The following is a 21294-nucleotide window of genomic DNA, read 5'->3' on the forward strand; positions in this document are numbered from 1 at the left end:
AGTCCTTTTTGAGAGTTACAAGACAGTATAGAGTGCTCAAGTGGAGAATGTATGGAGGGGTGGCCTATCAAGACGGACCATCCAGCCAGGGTCTTTAGCTTTAAGATGCCCAACATGTCCATTCATTGGAGTTAATACCCTAGAGAAATGGACTTCTGAGAGCCAAAGGTAGCTGGGGCTCTCTTTCTGACCAAAGCTTTGAACTGACTTCATAAAGGAAAAACTTCCCTATAGGAATTGTTACAGATGCCTCTTTTTCAGCCCAGCACACTAGAATGAAAGACTCTGGGAATAATGTGCCTTTGGCAGAGGGTCATCTTATTACAGTTGCTGATCAACCTTACAAGAAACATCTGGTTGATGCTTCCAAAAATACTATAGAGGTTGGTCTAGGCTTGAGGTTTGTTTTGTAAGCTTCTAAAGATTATATTCAAACAGACTATCAAGGTTACATGCAACAACCATAAGGCTGCTCAAAACAATCATGGTTCAAAATCTAAGAGCCATCTGGATGTTACAGGCATAGGTGCTGCTGCATGTTCAAGACATGGCATATTTCTCCCTCACACATGTGTGGATCTTCAATTAGGAGAAGCGTGGGTTTATATTTTGCTCTTTTTGAACTGTGCCGTTAATATACTGTATTGAAGCCAAAGGAACATGGACTACTGTCTATTTTGGGCTTTTCAGGCCTTCCCTGGAGTTGCTCTCTTCATTCTCATCTATGACATTGTCTGTCAATATCACATCAATATGCGCAAAAGGTTCAATCAGTACTCCGAAATATACCTCCCTGAAACTGCAAGGTTTCTGTGGTCTATTGGACAGTTCCATGTACATGGGCATATAAACAAGTGCTTCTCCAGGTTTTCTCTCAACTTTGTCAAACATGCTGGTGCTCAAGATGGTGAAACCATGGAAACCTTATGGCCAGATGCTGTCAACGCTATTAAGGATAGCACGAGAGGAATGACAGACTCCCATCGACATGAGGTTCTAGATGATAACATGACAGATTGGAACTGGAAGAAGTTACTCAAAATGCGTAAGTTTCAACATCCTTAAAGTTTTATATAAACTGATGATGAAAATCCTTTGTAGCTGACACCCTTATTGGGAAATGGAAAAGGGCTATCATAGAGTCCAAGGCAGCAAATGAGGCCTTCGAAAGGTTCAACAAAGGAGCTACAGAAGCTGAAAGGAAGGACTGGCAGAAAGAGGCTGAAGAAGCTCATAGACAGAGGGAATTAAATGAGAGCTCTGAAAGCATGGATATCTTTAATGCTGAGGAAGCACTTCGTGAGTCACTAGACTTCTAATCTAATTCAAAAGTCTGATTTTTATTTAGTTCCAACTCTGAAGGAGACTGCTCACCACATGATTCTAGCTGAAGGGAAGGCCTCAGCAAGGGGTGATGTTCAAGCTGTTTCCTCCCCTGATGCCTCATGGCTTTCAGAAGGAATACTCATTGAACATAGAAGGTAAGTTTATCAACATCTTTTGGTTGGTATTCAAAGGTGGTTGCTTGAACTAGCCTAAGGCTATTATAAACAACCATTTCTTCATAAGTCTCTTTGAACATAAGAAGCTCTCTTGGAAAACAAACTACTATATTTCTGTTTTTCTGAACCTCTAATAAAAGTTCCTTTGCAGACTAGAAGTGGCTCATTGTGCTAGGAAACTTGGTCCCAATCCTTCTGACAAGGCAAAGCTTAATCTCGCTCAGAAAAGACAAAGACTTCAATCAGATCTTAAAGACTTCAATCTCAAAGGCTTTTCTCGTTACAACCTGGAAGGGTATCAAATTCTTGAAAGCCTACCAGGGGTGTCAAGTCTTGGAGAAGCTTGGGATGATGATGAGGAAGAAATAGCACAGGATGAGCTTTTAGGACAACAGGAAATCCCCAACCACAGCAACCTCACAACAATCTCAGAAGAGCCATGGAATCCAGAGAAACAGCCTGCTGCTATGCCCTCTACCTTAGGTTTTCCGTACATGAAGAAAATCCAACGGGTAGATTTGGTTCAAAAGGAAATCAAGCTCAGAGTAGCCGAGATGAATGACTGCATCACAGCTATTAGAGAGGGAATAGTGGCAAGAACCTATCTCTATCAAGGAAGGGTCAAAAATCCATCATCCTACAGAACTAGGCTGAGATCTCAAAAAGATGTTCAAGTGGCAAGTGAAGCGCTTATGAGGCATGTTCGGTTCTACACTGGAGCTAGACAATCTTTATTCAACCTATATGACAAAGAGGATGAAGAAGATACAAAGGCCCATAGTGCAAGAATGGATTTATATCCTGAACTGACAAGTCAAGACCTGAAGGCCAACCCTGTATTGATGGAACCATCTACTTCAGGACTAAGAAATGAACATGGTTCTTGGATCTGGAGTTTTTCTGGTGGGATAGAGGAAAGAGCTAGTTTTGTTCAATCAAGTAAGTGGAGTATTTTATAAAGTTTTGGATCTTTACTAACCAAAGTGAAGTCAAAAAGTCTATGTGGCTTAGAGCCTATGAACGAAAATGCAGATGGGAAGAGGAGCTCTTGTGGGTGCCTTTCGAGATGGCATGCACTGTCAGATCCCATAAGAATAAGGCTGAGGAGTGGAAGTCTAGGGCACAGCTTACCAGACTGGATGATGAGGGACTTCATGGACATCAAGTATATGCTTATGGTCAGGCAGCTACTTGGGAGAAGCTTGCCGAGAATGCACATAGAGACTTTGTTCAGAAATGCCCTCATTATCAGCTTTAGATAGTTGACTTGAATCAACCATGTCTATGTTTTTAATAAATCTGAGAAGGCCTTCCTAATTCTACTTTCCGTCTTTATGTTCAAATAGTGGTCCCCAAAATTGATGCCTCTCAATGTTAGTCCAGAAGACTTTCAATGAAAAGCCTACTAAAACTCTTTTGGTTTCCCAAACTGAACTACAATCATTTACCATGATCACCCTTGGCCTTGGTATAATAAAAAAAAGAGCCTCTAGGCAGTTCACACAACAATGCACTGATGAAGGGACAAAAACATTTTTCAATGTTTCTCTCAAAAGAATCTTGCAAAAGATCAACACTAGTTTCTTAGTTGGTCTCTTCTATGAGAGAGCAGTTCTAAGCCTCAACTATGTAAGAACATCTCATTTTCTCTACAAGAAAACATCATTTCTGTCCTGAGACTTTTTTGGACTTATTATCAATGTAAGAAAATACTGAAGATCTGCCTTCTATTTTTCTGCCCCTAAACCTTTCATATTTTTGTGAGCCAAAAGTTTGTCAAATTTTCACTTTTCCCCATATTTCTTCCCCCCCCCCCCCCCTTAAAAAAAACGTATATCTGTCTTTCTGTGCCTTTGTTCTCTCGGAAAAAAAAACTTCACTTGAGAGACTTTTTCAAGGCATGTTTCTGATTGCCTGGGGCTACAATATGTTTGACTGTGCAATAGCTCTTGAATCAAGTTGAAACATATTTTGAAACATTGGGAAGTTCTGACTAATCAGAAGAGGCACAATAGCTGTACTTTATTCATAAACCATGGTTAAAAATGACTGCCTTCAAAGCAGAATCTATAAATAGAGCAGTCAGTAAGGAGAAAGATCAATATGAATTTAGGAAGCTCTGACCATCTTTACAGAGTTCATCTTTTTCAGCATGTAAAATGCCATCTTCTCCAATGATGCCTCTTATAAAGACTTTGTTTCCAACCTCATAGAAGATGTCCTAAGAATTATTCAAGGATCAGTAAAGGGGCAACACTTCTGCACTAAGAAACTCACATCTAGCAACTCCACAGGAGAAGGTTTATTCACCAACTTCATCGAACTTAAAAAGGCCTCCTCATTCCTCTCCACCCAATTCAGACCAACCACTGGTCCAGTATTGACATACATGATGTCCTTGTCCTCATCAATCTATGAGAGTAACTCAGCAAATTGATATAGTGTGATGAACATAACACATACAGAGACAACGACACCAACCATACTAATGGTGCATCCATGAAAGAAGGATAAAAGAGTAGGCATGACAGAAAACCTAGTAAGGAAGAGTATCGATCTGTCTGTGAGAGTAGAGTGTGAAGTGAAAGAGACCTGTGAAAAATGATGGACCCATGGTTTTAACTACAGGCACAAGGTTTTCTCACGACCAGGTGGCTATAGAAGTTGTTGAAAAATCACTAGTGTTTCAGCAACTAGAGAGTCTCAAACAAGCTAACCTCCCAGTGATCATAGAAGCTCAACCAAGGCGAGGCCATCAGAAACTAGAACAGCTCAATCAAGGTCAGCCATCAGAAACAGGAACAACTCAATCAAGCCAGGCATTCGGCAACCAGCTTAGCTCAATTAAGCCAGGCAACCAGCAACCAGCTTAGCTCAATTAAGCCAGGCAATCAGTGACTGACTTAGCTCAATCAAGCCAAGCAGTCAGTGACTAGGTTAGCTCAAATGACTAGTAGTCTCAATAAATAGTGTAGCTCAATCAAGCCAATCAGTCAGTTACCAGCTTAGCTCAAATGATCAAGAAGCATTAGCATTTGATACAAGCCTTGCTATATCAAAATGTGTATGGGTCTCATTTGAACAAAGGTACTGCCAACTGAGGAGCGTCTCAAATGAGTAGATCTATCAAGAACTGATGAATGGCTCAAATGAGCAAGAACATCAGTAACTGAACACCAGCTCAAATGAGGGCAAATAAGCGAATACATCAGGGATTTATGTCACACTTATAAGCGAGTCCTTCAGTGATTGTGGGGCAATCTGGTGGGTTTGCCGCGGCCCCACTCCGAGAAGACCGCGAAGATGGCTTTCTATGAGCAGTTCCCTTTGCTCCGAAACCCTCATCGTTGTCGCTGTGCAGATTGATAGCTGGTGCGTCATGTCGAACACGTCTCTTCTTTGGCGAGATGTCTGACAGCCGAGCTTTACTGGCAGAAGAACGAGCAGGGGCTGACTTCTGTGAGGCATCTTGTTTCCACGCTGTAGAGACAACGAAAGGATTAGTACGGGTGTCTGAATAAACAGGTGAGCTTACGCGGGTTATTGAGGACTGCAGTCTTCGATTTACGAGGGGCTGTCAAATGCTGCAGTTAAAAATACGTGCGCCGAAAACTGACTGGCACAGTCGTTCTCAGGGACGTACGAAGTTCCTTCTTGGATGCTGGCTGTGTCGAGGTATGTGTAGCTTCGTTGTCTTCGGAGCCACTGGCGTTTTTCCGAGAATGCTTGGGCATGGTGCTGACGGGAACTTGATAGCGGGCAGAAAAAAGGAGAATAAGGAGTGAATATTAAAGGAATGTGTGGAGAATGAGAGGCAACAGTGGGGAGTGGAGGTGAGCTGGCAAAGGGAGTCTGAGACTGAGACTGACCGAGATCAACCCGCCGGCTTCAGCCGCTTCACCAGGTCACCCGCCCCTGGCCTAGCTTGCTGCTTCGACCCCTGCGCACACTTTGTGCTACCGCCCCCCACCTTCCCGCCTTGCTCATCACCCCCGCAACCCCAACATCCCTCAATGCCTCCGCCTGTTGCAGACACACTCTGTGAAGGATGTCAAAAGCTTTTCAGCGGTAGCGGCTACCGCATGCATATCCGATGGACGACCCGACCGGTATGTGCGGCAATAAGGGATCAGTTGCGCCGAAGCGACGTCAGTCAGGATGAAGAACACGGTACCAATACAGCTAATGCTGTCGACGATGACGATACTCAGATGGACAACGACAACACTGCTGAAGAGGGTACCAACGAAGGCCCTGTCCGGTTTGAAGGCGATGTCTTAGGCGACCAGAACCACTATTCCGACTACGATTGGGACGACTTCGATGAGTACAACCCCGAAGCCGACACCATGAACGTGGACGATGATCTACCATCGCAAGGGGCCTCCGACACTGGGCAGCGGTCCCCTCAAGACTGGGATCTCGAGGACAATCTGCTGGAGAGTCTTGACGGTATGCCCGATCTCGAGGACGATTTCAGTGACGATGAGGACGCTGAGAACTTCGATGCTGAGAGGCATTGGGAGCCTCCCTTGCCAGAAAATTTGCATCGCCCGAGCCCAAGCCTTGCAGAGGAGGTCGATGAAGATCAAAGCCAGGCAAACGCGGATCGACAGAGACGACTCAACACGCAAGATGCGCTTCGACCCAAGACGTATGTCGTCCCCTATCCCGAGAACTCGCCCGCTGGATGTCCGCTCCGCCAGCAGCAAGAGCAGTCGGGCTACGAGGCTACTCGCGACTCGCTTGGATCCCCCAACAACCCCTACGCCCCCTTCTGTTCTTCGCTCGACTTCTCGGTGGCTATGTGGGCGAAAATGCGTGGCCCTGGATCTACGGCACTCACAGAGCTTTTGGCGATCGAGAATGTGAGCTCATTTAACTTTGTTCTCCGTATTATCTATTGACGACAAGCTGGTGTTCTTATTCAGCTTGTCAAACTACTAGGGCTCTCGTTCAAGAACTCCCGAGAACTCAACCAAATCATCGACGAAAAGCTTACCTCCCTTCGGCCACGTTTCATTCGCAGAGAAATCCTCGTCACAGACGAGGTCTTCGAGTTCTTCTACCGTGACGTCCTCGAGTGCATCCGCGCACTCTTCGGTGACCCGGAGTTCTCTGGTGTCCTGGTGTTCCGGCCAGAACGTCACTACGCCGATGCCGATCACACCCTGCGAGTCTTCTTCGACATGCACACAGGCAAGTGGTGGTGGTCTACACAGGTGCGGCGACCTGCGGCAATTGATTTATGGTGGAATCTTGCTCATGATATTCTTCTTTACAGGAAGCCGTTGAACGACTTGCACCAGGAGGGACGATCATCCCAATCATCGTCTCATCTGACAAGACACAACTTACAGTCTTCGGGAACAAGACTGCCTATCCCGTCTATCTCACCATTGGTAACCTCCCGAAGCACATTCGCCGCAAGCCATCGCGTCGCGGCCAAATTCTCCTCGCATATCTCCCCTCGACACGGCTCGAGAACATCACTTGCAAGGCGGCTCGGCGACGCACTCATTCCAACCTCTTCCATGCCTTTATGACGCACATTTTCCGCCCTCTTCGTCGCGCCGGCCTGGAAGGCATCAACCTTGCAAGTGGCGACGGCGTCATGTGGCGTGGCCATCCAATCCTTGCCATCCATGCTGGAGACTACCCGGAACAACTTCTCGCCAGCTGCTGCAAGAGCGGCGACTGCCCGCGTTGCGATATTGACCGTGAAGATGTCGGGGCTACGACCGATCCCAACCGCCCTTTCCGTGACGTCACAAAGGTCGTCGAGGCACTGTCTGTGGCCGAAACTGGCACGAAGGCCGAGTTCGTCAAGGCCTGTGCGGCGGCACGCATCAAGCCCGTTGCGGAGCCTTACTGGCTGCATCTCCCGTTCGTCAACATCTTTCGCTCCATCACTCCCGACATCCTCCACCAACTGCACCAAGGTGTCATCAAGCACGTCGTGGCATGGGTCAAGTTGGCATACGGCACGAGCGAGATTGATGCTCGGTGCCGTCGCCTCCCCCCAAACCACCAAATCCGTATTTTCATGAAGGGCATTAGCTCGCTCCAACGAGTCACTGGGAAGGAGCACGCGGCTATGTGCCGCATCCTTCTCGGGCTCGTTGCCGGTCTTCCTCTACGAGACGGCTTCTCCCCCATTCGCCTTGTCCAAGCAGTCCGTGCTGCTTTGGATTTCCTTTATCTCGCTCAGTACCCAGCTCACACATCGGCAAGTCTCAAACTCTTGAAGGACACCCTTCGACGATTTCACCTAAACAAGGACATCTTCGTCGTTCTAGGTATACGTGCCCACTTCAAACTCCCAAACTCCACTCACTCGACCACTATCCCGACTCGATTCAGCTTTTCGGCACGACAGATAACTACGATACTCAGTACACCGAAAGGCTCCACATCGATCTCGCCAAGGACGCCTATCGTGCCACTAACCGCAAGGACGAGTACCTCCAGATGACTCTCTGGCTCGAACGCAAGGAGAAGATGCATCGGCATGCCGCGTTTGTCGCATGGCGTCTCAACAATATCGTAGAACGGTCCTTACATTCGTCGTTGTCGTCAAACACTCCTCTTCGGAACCCTGCTCCCCCGCATTCCCTTCCCCGTTTGCCGACGACAATGACTGGCGGACACTCTCAGCCATTCACCCGCCAAAGTGGCCAAGTGCATATTCGGTCACGTTCTCCTCTGCAGCACAGGAGTACGGGGCCGAGTATCTCCGCGAGGCTCTCGCCCGGTTTGTCATTCAGTTCAACAACCCTACACTATCCACGGCCGAGGTTGAGCAACGTTCATGGAACGTCTATCTTCCCTTCAACAAAGTTTCGGCATATCACAAACTCAAGTTTGTTCTCTCGGACGCTCAGGCGATGGGAATCATGGAGGGCCTCCACGATGCGGCTCACGCTCGTCCTCGGTACACCGACAAGCGCGGAAATGTCGTGCCAAGTAGATTCGATACCGTTCTGGTGAACGAGACGGGTGCCGGCCGTCGTATCGGTGTTCATGGTGTGTTCTGCGACGCCTTCTCCAAGTCCGTTCAGCGCTGACTGTCATCCACATCGTTTAGGGTATCGGGTCGGGCGACTTCGCATGGTGTTCACCCTTCCGCAGAATGCGAACAAATCCCTGTTTCCCGGTGTTATGCCTCCCAGACACCTCACGTACATTGAGTGGTTTACTGCTTTCACGAACACTGATGCTACACATGGCATGTACCGTGTGACCAGATGCCGAGGGCCCAATGGGGATCGCCTTGCAAGTGTTGTGGAGATGTCCACTATCCGACGAAGTTGCCATCTACTTCCTGTATTCCCCTCTCCCGAGAACTCTCGTGCATGGACCAGTAGTACTGTGCTCGATTCATGTGACACATTCTTTGTTAACCCGTTCAGTGACATGCACATGTACATGACTCTAATATAATACTATTTTTCAAGTACTCTAATGTCTGCGGCTGCTGAAATGCGCGACGGTGGGAAGCTATGCAAGGCCTTCGGACTCGCGGAGACGGGAAAGTCCACAAGCGCCACATATCTTGCCTCCTCCCACCGTCCGCCCTCCCTATATCTCGGCTGCACAGTCCACAACCACATCGTCCAGGCCCCAAACACCCTGCAAAGGAATTACCAACCCTCTGTCACCCTTGAAGGCTGCACCATTCCGTCCATCCAGCACCGCTCTCGCTCAGGTCACCTCAAGGCTCAGAGATCCCTGCCTCACCGTACCCGGCCTCTGACACCTCCTGGGACGCAAAATTCGCTGCACCTGGGCTCTCCTCCTGGGCATATGAAGATGAGGGCGAGGTTGAAGAAGAGGGCACGGGCAAGGCCCACGGCGATAGCTAGCCGGTGGATGGTTTCTGGCATCGCCGAATCCTCGCCACTGGCAAAAGCACATCTCGCGGTGGGCCGGGGCAAGCACGAACACGAGCACGAAAACCAGCACCAGTACCACAGGCACCGATGCGGCGGATCCTCAAGGTGGACGACGTGCTCGACGAGGCGATTCTCATGCCAGTGTGGTAGCACGATATCAAGTTCTATATCCTGCCCGGCAAGGTGAGCCTCCACGGCTGGATCATAGTCAGTACTCTTTCCCCACCGTCTTTGCGTCGCACATGCTCGTACCTCGGTCCCTCGTGCCATCTCATCGATCTCATGCATGTCGTCTCCCGCAGAAACCGAGGCCCTCACCTCCCCGACACCCTCGACAAGTCGGCAGCATGCTCCCCCGAGTCCACCTTCGCCCCACTGTCCAGGTCGTCGATCCCGTCCGTGTCTGCGCCGACGCGCAAAGAGTTGAACATTCTTGTGGCCGCCCAGCAGGGCGATGTCTCCGGCAAGGCCTCCGCCACTGATCGTGACGACCAGAACATCACAACCCTCCACTGGGCCGCAATCAATACCCAGCTCGTCACAGGCCGCTACCTCGTTGACCAGGGTGCCGAGGTCGACACACTCGGCGGCGACTGAGTCGTCGCGACGCCCGTGAAGTGGGCCGCCCGCATGGGCTACCTCTACATCATCGCAGCCAGTTGCTCATCGCCCACAACACCACCCCCAAGATCACAGAAACGCGGAGGGACTACACCCTCCACCTTGTCACACACTCCTCGTCCGTCATGGTGCTGCTCTACAAGCTCTCCACCAGCCGATCAACGTCGACGCACACGACTTCCAGGGCCACATCTCGCTCATGTAGGCTGCGTACCAGGGCGACACGCTCTCGGTCGAGCTGCTGCTCAAGCACAGGGCGAGCACGAACACCAAGGACGACACTGGGCTCACGCCGCTGCACTGGGCGGTTGTGCGCGGGAACCAACTGTGCATCCGCAAGCTCGTCGAGGTCGGCTCGGACGTGCACGCAAAGGACGGGGAGGGCCAGACGGTGCGGGACATGGTGCTGGGGCCGAAAAGCCAGGGTGCGTGGAAGTGGGCACTGGAGGAGGGGCTCCCGAAGCGGAGACTGCTGAGAGAGGTGAGTGTATGCGTCGTTGGACACGCAGGCGGCAGCTCACCTGGGTGCGCAGCGCAACACCAAGATCCTCATCTTCTGCCTGCAGACCGTGATCCTTTTCCTCATGTTTACGACACTCGTGTATACCGGAATAATCCTCGCCATGGCGCTTCACCTACATTCCCCATCTCGATTACAACGAGTCTGGGCGCAGTCTGCGTGCGTACCCTGCTCGTATCTGTCCATCGATATCCCCGATCTAACCTGCACTATTCACAGTGCGTTCTCCGCTCCCCGTGCGAAGTTCTGCGCGCCGTCCGTCGGGATTGCGACGCCACCTACCCCCCAAGGCCCTCGATCTCAAGCTTGCTCCCTCCCCTGTCAATCATCAACAACACCGTCCATGCGGCTCGACCCCACGTTCCCACTCTGCCACCTATCTTCGATGCCGTGCGCAACTCACTCTTCCAGTCACTTACCGTCGTGCGCAACAAGCTCGGGATTTGGCCGAAGGGGAACCGGCTCATCGTCCAGGCATGCGCACCCGACAATTGCCACATCGCGACAATCCTCATCACCCGCGTCGCTGTGTCGCCCTCGTCTCGCCCACACATTGGTGTGCTCGTCATTGCCATGTACCTCCGTCCAGGCGCCAGGATCGATCATCAACGCCGGCCGCGCGCTGACCAGGGCACCCCGTTCAGCGCAGACCCGCCGATCATGGAAATTCTAACTATCATCATAATCCGCTCTGGGTGGAATGTGCTCCTGTACAAGCACGACGTGAGCGAGCAGTGTGCGTGTCCCCTCCCTCTTCCTCGCCACGCGAGCCGACCCCCCGAACACACAGCCGAGCGGCTCCTCCGGGCACTCCTCACATCTTCCCCGAGCATGCGCATGTCGCCCACCCGCCCGCTGGACCACCCATAGCTCGGAGCTCGCGGCGGCCGCTCCACGCCTCGCAACCCCGCGTGTGCTCTGTAGCACGTCCCTCCATTCCCACCACTCCGCCCCTTCTGCCACAGACATGGAGCCCGCGCACACCCCTCCGCCCCCTGCCCCACTGATGCGCTTGCGAGGACTGTCTAGGACGGCATCGCTGCTCCGCATGGACGGCGAGAAGCGTCCCTCGACCGCGCGAGCCTCATCCTTGCCGTGCACCTGCCGTCACCCGAGCCCCAAATCCTCGCCTTTCACCTGCCATCGCCCGACCGCGCGACGATGACGATGACGACAACGAGTTCAGGGATGGCCACGTGCTCTCGAGCCCGCAGTCCGATGTCAGTGTCACCTGCGTTCGCCCACGTCTCGCCCCCGCATCACCCGCGGTTGCCCTTACGTCACCTATGTTTACGGTGAGCACCCCTCCGTTCCACGTCGAACCCAGCGCGAGACCGACTAACCTGTGATTCCCACTACGTTTCAGGCTCGCGAACACTAGCTGTACACATATGAGTTCGGGTGGGGAATACCGCAGTTCTTGTGTCCCGGTGAGTTTCTTTCGTGCCCGAGCCTTCGATCGTTCTGACAGAGTGCTCTCAACACGCTGAGGTCATTACTATGACGCCTCGGGTGCGGCGCAGAAGGCACCGAGGCATGGATCGGTGTCCTCATCTACCTTGCCGTAGGCTGGCTGCCCTATCGGCAGCCGACTACCGCGCGTTCTGCGCCGCGCCCGAGGCACCCTCTCCCCTGCGCTCCCGCTTTTGCCCGCGCTCACGAAGATCCTCCGCAAGACCTCGACGCGGCTCAACCCGCTCACCATGATGCCGCTTGCAGGACTGCACAGGGTAGTCATCAAGCTCGACTTGTTCTGGTCGACTAAGGAGGATATCCCTGCTGGGAGCGGACATGTGCGGGACATTTGGAGCACGTACAGGTAGTGCGGGGTGGGGCAACTGAGGACGAAAAAGGTGCGCCGTCGGCCCTACCTCCCCTTCGCAATCGCCGACGGACGGTCAGACAAACAGACGTTGCCCTACCTCCCTCCCACCCGTATCATGGTTGCCTTGCTCGCCTCTGCTCGTTGTTCCAGCTTGAGACGGCCAACCGTCCCCCATACCCTATCTGTGCTCATATCTATGTCTCGTGCTCTCTCAGCACTCCCTCCTGTTGTGTTATCATTGTTACTGCATACATTTCATCCCACGTTCTTCATCCCACGTTGCCCACCTTGTTCACCTACCTTGCCTGCCTACCTCGCCCATCTCGACTGTGTCTCTCGCGTCTCCCACGTCTCCCGCGTCTCCCACGTCTCCCGCGTCTCTCACGTCTCCCGCGTCTCCCACATCGCTCACGTCGCCTGCATCACCCCCTTCTTTCCTCCGCATTGCCCTCATCTCCTGTGTCGCCTACACAGTCTATGTTGTTACTGATTCCTTCAATGTTACTATAGTTAGTTGCAATATATTTGTTTGAGGTTCAAATTAGTGACACATGTGATCCGATACGAGTCGATTACATCAATTAGTGGGAGAGCTGCTAGAATTACTGAGAATAGATGATCCACCACATTGCTAGTACCAAACTATCACACATTAGTCACAAATAGATCGCCTGATTCTGTTAGCCCGATTAGACGTCCCATTAGGAGTAATTTACTGCCCTTAGTCCTAATTAGCATTTTGGGGTTTTCCTGATGTCAGGTAAGCCACCCACCGCGTCATCGGCGCATTCGGCAAGTCCGGTTCTGACAGCATCTGAGAAAGGAACTGCGCGTCGCCTCGCAAAAGGAAGTGCAGGCCCCATAGTCGGTGACGTAGCTCCTTGACAGACCGGAAGCAGCCGTAGAGCTCGCACTTGGGCTGGGAGTACTGCGATTCGGCCGCCGAGAACGTGCAGCCGCCATAGAGTGCAGGATGAAGCTGACCATCGTGATACTGGGCGAGGACCCATCCGGCTCCGTGGAGTGAGGAATCGACAAAGAGTACGACCAGCCCCTCGATGCCGCCCTTCGCGCTCGCCGCTGTCCACTTCTTCGCGGGTGATAGCCAGCGCTGCAGGGTAATCGATGGGCCGCAGCACAGGTGCCGATGACACGAGCTTCTTGAGGGAGTCCACGGCGCCGCGAGCTTCGGGAGACAGCGTGAAGCGGTCGGCGGGGTTTGATCGAAGCAGTAGCGTCAGTGGCTTAGCGATGAGCGCGAAATTGGGGATCCATCGCCGTCCGACGCCGGCAACCCCGAGGAAACTGCGCACGTCGGTAAGAGACTCCGGGTACGGCCATTTGAGTACCTTCGAGTCCTAGGGTTCACCACGGGTGACCCTCGGGTGATTCTGACTCGACCCGCACCCGTACCCGTGCATGCCCGCACCCGTGGACCCGAGGGTCACCATCCACACGGGTCGGAAGGGTATCTCACGGGTGTGCACCCGTGGCGGACACCCGCGGGTGAACAGGCCTAGGCCGTGGTGGCAGCAGTGACTTGTGAGGTGCCATTGCACGCAAGAGTGCAGTGCATGCGAGACGGCGCGGGCGAGACGGTGCGTGCGAGGGAAATGGCGCATGGGAGACGGGAGACAGCGTGGGCGAGCGGACGGCGCGGGCGATCCCTCCCCCACGGGATACGGCGTGGGCGAATGACGGTGTGGGCGAGACGGTGCGGGCGAGTTGAAGGCAGGGCGAGAAGGCGTCACAGGTGAGAGATGGCGTGGGTGCGAGAGAGCACGAGCGAGATGGCGCGGGCAAGAATACGCGAGCGAGACGGTGCAGACGGTGCGGGCGAGATAGCGAGACGGTGCGAGCGAGATGGTGCAGGCGAGAAGGCGTGGGCGAGAGACGGAGAGACAGTGAGAGACGGTGCGGGTGAGACAGTGCGGGTGAGAAGGCGCAGGCGCGAGAGATGGCGCAAGAGACAGCACGGGCGAGATGGCGTGAGGGAGATGGTGCGAGGGAGATGGTGCGAGGGAGATGGCGCACGGGAGAGGGGAGACGGCGCGGGCAAGAAGGTGCGGGCGAGAAGGAGTGGGCGAGAGACGGTGTGGGTGAGACGATGCGGGTGAGAGACGGCACAGGCGAGACGGTGCAGGCAAGACGGTGCAGGCGAGACGGTGCGAGGGAGACGGCGTGGGCGAGAAGGTGCGGGCGAGAAGGAGTGGGCGAGAGACGGTGCAGGCGAGACAATGCGGGTGAGAGACGGCGCGAGGGAGACAGTGCGAGAGACGGCGCGAGGGAGACGGCGTGGGCGAGACTCCAGTGCGGGAGAGATGACACGGGTGAGAGAGATGGCAGGGCGAGAAACGGCGAGAGGCGGTGCAGGCGAGATGGTGCAGGCAAGACAGCGTGAGCAAGAAGGTGTGGACAAGAAGGCGTGGACGAGAGACGGCGAGAGACGGCAAGAGACGGTGGGAGACGGTGTGGGCAAGACAGTGTGGGCGAGAGACTGCGCGAGGGAGATGGTGGGAGACAGTGCGGGCGAGAGACAGTGCGAGAGACGGCATGGGCGAGACGGTGCAAGGGAGACTGCGCAAGGGAGACGGCATGGGCGAGATGGCATGGGCAAGAGACGTTGGGAGACGGTGTGGGCGAGACGGTGTGGGTGATCGGAGATGGCGTGAGAGAGACGGCACAGGGGAGACTGCACAAGGGAGACGGTGCGGGCGAGATGGTGTGCATGAGGGGTACTGAGTGGTATACGTACATGTACTTATTCTAGTCCGACATCTCATCGTCCGATGCGTCAATGCGGTCCCATTCATCATCCATCTCGTAGTCGTCGCCCGACTCGTCGATAACCTCAAGCTTGCCTATATCCTTCATGACGTTCTTGTCGATTATTTCAAGCCGTGACCACGCCCCGAGACACAGCAGCGCACGCGTTGTCTGTGCAGACATGCGGTTGCGTGTGTAGGGAATGAGGTGCCGGCCGCGGCTGAAGACACGTTCGACATCGATAGAGGTAGCTGTGGGGACATCAAAGTAAGTATCAATGCGGGATGAGGGGACGACAAAGAAACATACCTGGGATAGTGAGATAGTCGAGGGCCATCCGGCTGAGACGGGGGAACCGGCTCGCGTTGTCTTGCCACCACTGGATAGGGTCTGTCCCCTCGTCCTCGCACGGCATGGCAAGGTACCGTGTCAGCTCGTCACGGGTAGCACCAGAGGTCGTGGACTTCGTAGGTCTGCTGGGCATGAATGAAATGGTGTCGAAGATGTTCGTGTTGTAGCTGTCGCGCTGGAAATGTTCAACGTCTCGTGTGGGCGACACTGAGGAGTGAAAAGGACAAATAGTGACGTACTGGCTTCGCCTTGGGAAGTTCCTCCACTGGGTTGTTGTCGTCATCCTCAGAGTTGCCACTGTAGGAGACGTCGAACTCGTTGCGCACGAGCTCTTTTGCCGTCTCGATCCAGGCCGGCTCCCACTTCAGCGTCTCGAAGTACTCGAGCTTATATGCAGGGTGGAGAACTGAAGATGCGGGTTCAACCTCAGCACGATATGCAAAAGCGAAGCGAAAAACTCACCCATAGCGATGCGGTAAGCTTCAACAGAGTCGGTGAGTTCATAGTACTTGTTCAGCATCTGCTTGGCGAAGCCGAACGCGGCATGAATGGCGGGGTCGTAGGGGATACCGCCGCGGAACAGGCTGCCCGGGAGGTGCTTGGTGGTCAGGGCCTGATCAATCTTGTCCATGACCGGGATAACGAGGGCCAGGTTTGGTGTGTCGCGAGAGAAGAATTCGGTCGCATCCTTGAAGATCTAGAGGGAGCGTAGGAGTATAGCAGAAGGAGATGGAGGAGCGGAGAGCGGTGTGAAAGGGGTCGGAATGGGGCAGCAAGTGGCAGCGCGCAGCGTGAGTACGGACTATACAGCTGTCAAAACAAGGTTCACACCTTCAGAGCGTCAATGAGCTGCTCCGCAATGAGCCATTCACGCGGCGTCAGCGCAAACGCACCCAGCGCATCGCTCCCCTCGTCCGACGCACAGAAAACGGTGATAGGCATGCGCAGCTCAACAGCTGCATGAACCAAGGTAAGTGTGGAGTTCCACTGCGTGCAGACGTCGATTGGGATGACCCGCGCCTTGAGCGCGAGCTGCGCTAACAGCCTGTTCCATGCAGGCATCAACACAGTCGGCGACGCCTTAATCTTGACGGCGATGGTGCGAAGCTGAGGGCAATGGGATTAAGGTGAGTTCGTTCTCTGGTGAGGATGGTTTAACACCGACCTTGGTTAGTGTCTCCCGGACAGGTGCAACATTCTCAAGAAACTCCTCCATCTCCTCCTCCGTCATCATTCCAGTATCGTCCACCCAGTCGTCTTCGTTCCCACCATACAGAGGCGCTGCAGGATCGTCAAGACTGGGATCCTCCATCCCAGGCTCAGCACCTTCACCTGGGGCCACATCCTCGATCTCGGACGACGCACCGCCGGCAGCTGTGACGCCCTCAGTGCCTGTGCCTGCGCTACCCAGTGAGTCGTCAGAACCCTCTGTGTCCTTCAGGCCATTGAAGTGCTTCAGGAGCGCGAAGCTGACTAGCTGGATCACATGCCCAAAGCATCGAACATGTCCGACACTGGCCAAGAAGTTGTCAAGCTCGTCTTCGATCTTCTTCAGCATTTTGATGTTTGCTGAGGCGTTGTCACACGCGATTCCGAGGACCTGGGAATACGGTATGTTCACATATGTTCGAGGCATTGAGATACAACCCACAGCTTACCTTTTTGTCTATTCCAAACTCCCGCAGGACACGGACGAACTCCCGAGCAAGCGTCGTCCCAGTGTGACTCTGGTGCGGCAATGTGTCAGCTCTCGTCCCGAGCAGGCCGTTCCACAGGCGGTACGTACCTCGGCGATCTCTATAGCATCAAGCAGCGCGCTAACTGGCTTATCTTTGTGAATGAAGTACACGACAATGGCCATGTATGGCCGTCCGTTTGGTGCGGTCCAGCAGTCGGTCGAGAAACTAAGACGGCCTGGATATTTCTAGAAGGGGATAATGTAAGCGTCTTCATTCATGACTACAGCAATTAACGGATACGTTACACGCAGGAGCTTCCGCATTGTTGACCGAGATCCTGCAAATACGGACTTTACGTCACGGGCAACAGTCGTCGCAGACGGCACTTTGTAGTTCGGACGTCCGGTCTTCAGCAAGGTAAGTAGGTGGCGATCTTTGACAATGTTGTATGGTCTTGACGACTCCGCAACCCAGCGCACTATCAAAATACTACCAAACAACAATCATCAGCACTGATTCTCGGCACGACGAAGGTGCAAGCACACACCGGACTTCTGCGTTTGTGTGCTGCCGGTTGGAGTACGTCACCGGTCCCTTCGCACCGTCTGCGCGCTCGAATATGACACTGATGTCCCCGCTCCGGGCCTTCGACTTCAACAGCTTCTGACGTGTGTCGTCAACAGGGAGCTGCGTGGCCAAGAGGTTGTCGACTGCTTCCTGCCCCCAGCACCAGATCACATGCTTCTGGAGCGAACCGGTAGACGACGAGTCACCGGTATGAAGATATCGGCGCTTTTCTGGGGACTTGCAGCCCCTTCCCTTCATGAGACACGAGAAGACGTGGCAGCGCTTCCCCGTTGAGTCGTCAATGCGGGGGCGCTTCTCATAGAAGGCATAATAGGGTGAGGTCCACTTCACCACCATCCTATCTGTTACGCAGTTGTTAACCAAACTTGAGTCATACTAGTGCTGCGGTGCTGTGGAGCTTACCAAGTTCCTTCTCACCACTTGGATCGTCGTTATCACTATCCGAGTCCGAGATCTCCACCGCGTCGTCGTGCCCTGTTGCAACCTTCACAGCCCGTGCGGTCGAGCTGGTTGTGGTGCGCGCGGTCAAGCCCGGCGTCTTGGTGCGCGCGGTCGAGCCTGGTGGCTTCGTGTGCGTGGCTGAGCCCGGTGTCGCGGTGCGCACGGTCGGTGTCTTGGTGTGCATGGCCGCACCGGTTGTGGTTCGCGGCATGGTCGAGTCCGTCGCGGTGCACGGCACGGTCGAGTCCGTCGCGGTGCACGGCACGGTCGAGTCCGTCGCGGTGCGCGGCACGGTCGAGTCCATCGCAGTGCGCGCGGTCGAGCTGGGCAGCGCAGCGCGCGTGGTTGAGCCCGGTGTCGCGGCGCGCACGGTCGAGCCCAGTGTCGCAGTGCGCGTGGTCGAGCCTGTTGCACCGCGCGCAGGGTCTGTCGTTGCGGGGCGCGTGGCCGAGTCTATTGTGCGCGAAGTCGAGTCCTTTGCGTGCTTCGTCTTGACCCTAGGACGAGCTGCTGGGACGCGTTTGCCACCTGCGACACGAGCGGGGCCAATGCTTGGAATGAACACGGTCTCAGGTGAGGCCTCATTTGCAGCTGTTTTTGACAAGTCATTTACGGTTTTGACTGCACAGATGCGAAGGTGTCCGCAAAAAATGGAGTGACAGGCATACCTTCAGAGGTGAGTCTTGTTGACATCTCCATTATATCGCCCTCTTTTGACTCTTTCAGGCGCTTTGAAGGGATACGGGCACGCTTTGCCCCTTCAGGCAGGACCTCATTTGCAGGAGAGGCAGCCCTTTTTTGACCCGATGGAGGATTCACTGGAGTGGTGGGAGAGGACATAGCACGAAGTGGTACAAAGGGCTGCGGACAGTTTACAACGGATCTCACTTGCACGCACGGCGTGTCTGGCCTCCAGCCACCCTTACTAAGCAACTGTATAGCTAGTGGCGTTCGGCCCGACGCGTCAGCCTCAGGTGCGGTGCTAGCCGCCCAACCAGGGTGTTCAGTAGCCTCACGGGTGCCAAGGGTCCGCGGGTCCCGAGGATGAGACCCGCACCCGCACCCGTGGTACCCGGACCCGGGAACCCGCACGGGTCACCCGGACCCTTGGTGATCCCTACATGACAGCGTACCCCACTGGATCGACTTCTGGCGTTGCTGTGACGGTTCAGCTATGCACGGCGAACAACTCCCGCAACACTGATCGTCTCGTGTTCACATCGGACTCCCTGACGGTTCCGACAGCGTCTTTTCACTAGCGGGCGCGGATTCAACCGGTGCGGCACCGCCCTCGCTACCTTGTTTTGGTCGCACCCTTCGTACTCTTCTCGGACATCCTTCCTTCCACACGGACTCTTTCAACGACTCATACATCTCATCGTTCAACCCCCCTCCTTCCTTTGATCATCTTCTGCGCACTGTCGAGTGTGCCTTTGATCTCCCGCTGCGTCCTGTCCCTTCTGTTTTTGTGTCTCGTGCGCTTTTGGCCCCATCAACCACCCGCTTCGCCACACCTGTTCGCCGGTACAAACCCGTTGCCCGTAAAGTCCGCCCAGTCCCGACGACGATGCCAGACCTCTCCGCACAAACGTTCAAGCCTCTGCCTGTTCCGGATCTACCACCTCTCCCCATACACCCGCCTCCCCGTGGCTCCTTCGTCCCCTGTGAACGCCTCACCCAAGAACGCCTCGAGACCATCATGTCCACCATCCCTGACGGCTTCCTCCACGCAGCGGAGCTTGACCTCATCGCCTACATCATCGGCAGTCGCCGCGCAGCACTCGCCTTCACGGATGCGGAGCGTGGGACGTTCAACCGGGAATACTTCCCCGACTACGTCATACCGGTCATCGAGCACACACCCTGGGCGCAGAAGCCAATCCCGGTCCCCAAAGCCGCAGAAGACGAAGTTCGCGCGATTCTGACCTCGAATTTCAACTCTGGCAAGTACGAAAGCTCCTGTTCCTCTTACCGTTCGCGCGTATTCGCTGTCAGCAAGAAGAACGGTGCCCTCCGTGTCGTCCACGATCTTCAAGCCCTTAATGCGGTCACTATCCGCGATGCGGCCCTGCCTCCGCGCCCCGACGACTTTGCTGAAAGTTTCGCTGGGTTCTCTTGCTATGGTGTCATCGACCTCTTCTCGGGCTACGACGCGCGGACACTGGACGTGCGATCCCGGGACCTCACCACCTTCCAGTGCATGGAGGTCACTGGACGTTGTACTGTGCTACCGCAGGGCGCTACCAACGCGGTCGCGGATTTCGTACGTTGCACCCGCCACATCCTCGCAGATGAGATCCCCAAGTTCGCCGACATCTTCGTCGACGACTGCGGAGTCAAAGGCCCACCCACGACCTACGACAACGCACTCATCGACCCATCCTCCTCTGTGCGGCGTTTCATCTACGAGTACTGCACGACGCTCGACCGAGTCCTGTTCCGCTTCGAACTCGCACACGTCACTGCCTCCGGTTACAAGTTCTGCCCTGCGACGCCAAAGGCTAGTCTGGTGGGGAGCATCGTGTCACACGCAGGCTGGGAGCTGAGCCATGGCCTTGCGTCGAAGGTAGGGATCACCAAGGGTCCGGGTGACCCGTGCGGGTTCCCGGGTCCGGGTACCACGGGTGCGGGTGCGGGTCTCATCCTCGGGACCCGCGGACCCTTGGCACCCGTGAGGCTACTGAACACCCTGGTTGGGCGGCTAGCACCGCACCTGAGGCTGACGCGTCGGGCCGAACGCCACTAGCTATACAGTTGCTTAGTAAGGGTGGCTGGAGGCCAGACACGCCGTGCGTGCAAGTGAGATCCGTTGTAAACTGTCCGCAGCCCTTTGTACCACTTCGTGCTATGTCCTCTCCCACCACTCCAGTGAATCCTCCATCGGGTCAAAAAAGGGCTGCCTCTCCTGCAAATGAGGTCCTGCCTGAAGGGGCAAAGCGTGCCCGTATCCCTTCAAAGCGCCTGAAAGAGTCAAAAGAGGGCGATATAATGGAGATGTCAACAAGACTCACCTCTGAAGGTATGCCTGTCACTCCATTTTTTGCGGACACCTTCGCATCTGTGCAGTCAAAACCGTAAATGACTTGTCAAAAACAGCTGCAAATGA

The 21294-nt window shown here is 54.4% G+C and overlaps 7 protein-coding genes across 7 annotated transcripts; 4 read left to right on the plus strand and 3 right to left on the minus strand.

Annotated features, from left to right (window-relative positions):
• Window positions 1-73: 73 nt before the first annotated feature.
• On the plus strand, window positions 74-2760 carry BXZ73DRAFT_50281 (uncharacterized protein; the record flags this gene model as incomplete). The annotated part of the gene is made up of 9 exons (XM_048020407.1): window positions 74-168; window positions 218-383; window positions 448-596; window positions 651-1045; window positions 1102-1299; window positions 1349-1481; window positions 1738-2282; window positions 2322-2441; window positions 2492-2760. Coding segments are annotated over 9 exons (2070 nt in total), but the record flags the coding sequence as incomplete, so codon positions are not given.
• Window positions 2761-5713: 2953 nt separating this feature from the next.
• On the plus strand, window positions 5714-8945 carry BXZ73DRAFT_91146 (uncharacterized protein; the record flags this gene model as incomplete). Its single annotated transcript, XM_048025880.1, has 7 exons — window positions 5714-6370; window positions 6434-6724; window positions 6787-7677; window positions 7714-7794; window positions 7866-8124; window positions 8160-8528; window positions 8590-8945. The coding sequence occupies 7 exons, from the start codon at window positions 5714-5716 to the stop codon at window positions 8943-8945; spliced, it is 2904 nt and encodes a 967-aa protein (XP_047875750.1).
• A 734-nt stretch (window positions 8946-9679) lies between these two features.
• On the plus strand, window positions 9680-9994 carry BXZ73DRAFT_50120 (uncharacterized protein; the record flags this gene model as incomplete). Its single annotated transcript, XM_048020382.1, has 1 exon — window positions 9680-9994. The coding sequence occupies one exon, from the start codon at window positions 9680-9682 to the stop codon at window positions 9992-9994; it is 315 nt and encodes a 104-aa protein (XP_047875751.1).
• Window positions 9995-10223: 229 nt separating this feature from the next.
• On the plus strand, window positions 10224-10409 carry BXZ73DRAFT_15655 (uncharacterized protein; the record flags this gene model as incomplete). The annotated part of the gene is made up of 1 exon (XM_048017518.1): window positions 10224-10409. A coding segment is annotated over one exon (186 nt), but the record flags the coding sequence as incomplete, so codon positions are not given.
• Window positions 10410-15844: 5435 nt separating this feature from the next.
• On the minus strand, window positions 15845-16590 carry BXZ73DRAFT_50259 (uncharacterized protein; the record flags this gene model as incomplete). The annotated part of the gene is made up of 2 exons (XM_048020404.1): window positions 15845-16168; window positions 16312-16590. Coding segments are annotated over 2 exons (603 nt in total), but the record flags the coding sequence as incomplete, so codon positions are not given.
• A 334-nt stretch (window positions 16591-16924) lies between these two features.
• Window positions 16925-17083, minus strand: BXZ73DRAFT_24642 (uncharacterized protein; the record flags this gene model as incomplete). The annotated part of the gene is made up of 1 exon (XM_048017697.1): window positions 16925-17083. A coding segment is annotated over one exon (159 nt), but the record flags the coding sequence as incomplete, so codon positions are not given.
• Window positions 17084-17353: 270 nt separating this feature from the next.
• Window positions 17354-18086, minus strand: BXZ73DRAFT_20563 (uncharacterized protein; the record flags this gene model as incomplete). Its single annotated transcript, XM_048017604.1, has 3 exons — window positions 17354-17404; window positions 17465-17648; window positions 17707-18086. Coding segments are annotated over 3 exons (615 nt in total), but the record flags the coding sequence as incomplete, so codon positions are not given.
• Between the last annotated feature and the right edge of the window lie 3208 nt (window positions 18087-21294).

This window comes from Epithele typhae (assembly GCF_022376455.1).
Source record: "Epithele typhae strain CBS 203.58 chromosome Unknown BXZ73scaffold_40, whole genome shotgun sequence".
Classification (NCBI taxonomy): Eukaryota; Fungi; Basidiomycota; class Agaricomycetes; order Polyporales; family Epitheliaceae; genus Epithele; species Epithele typhae.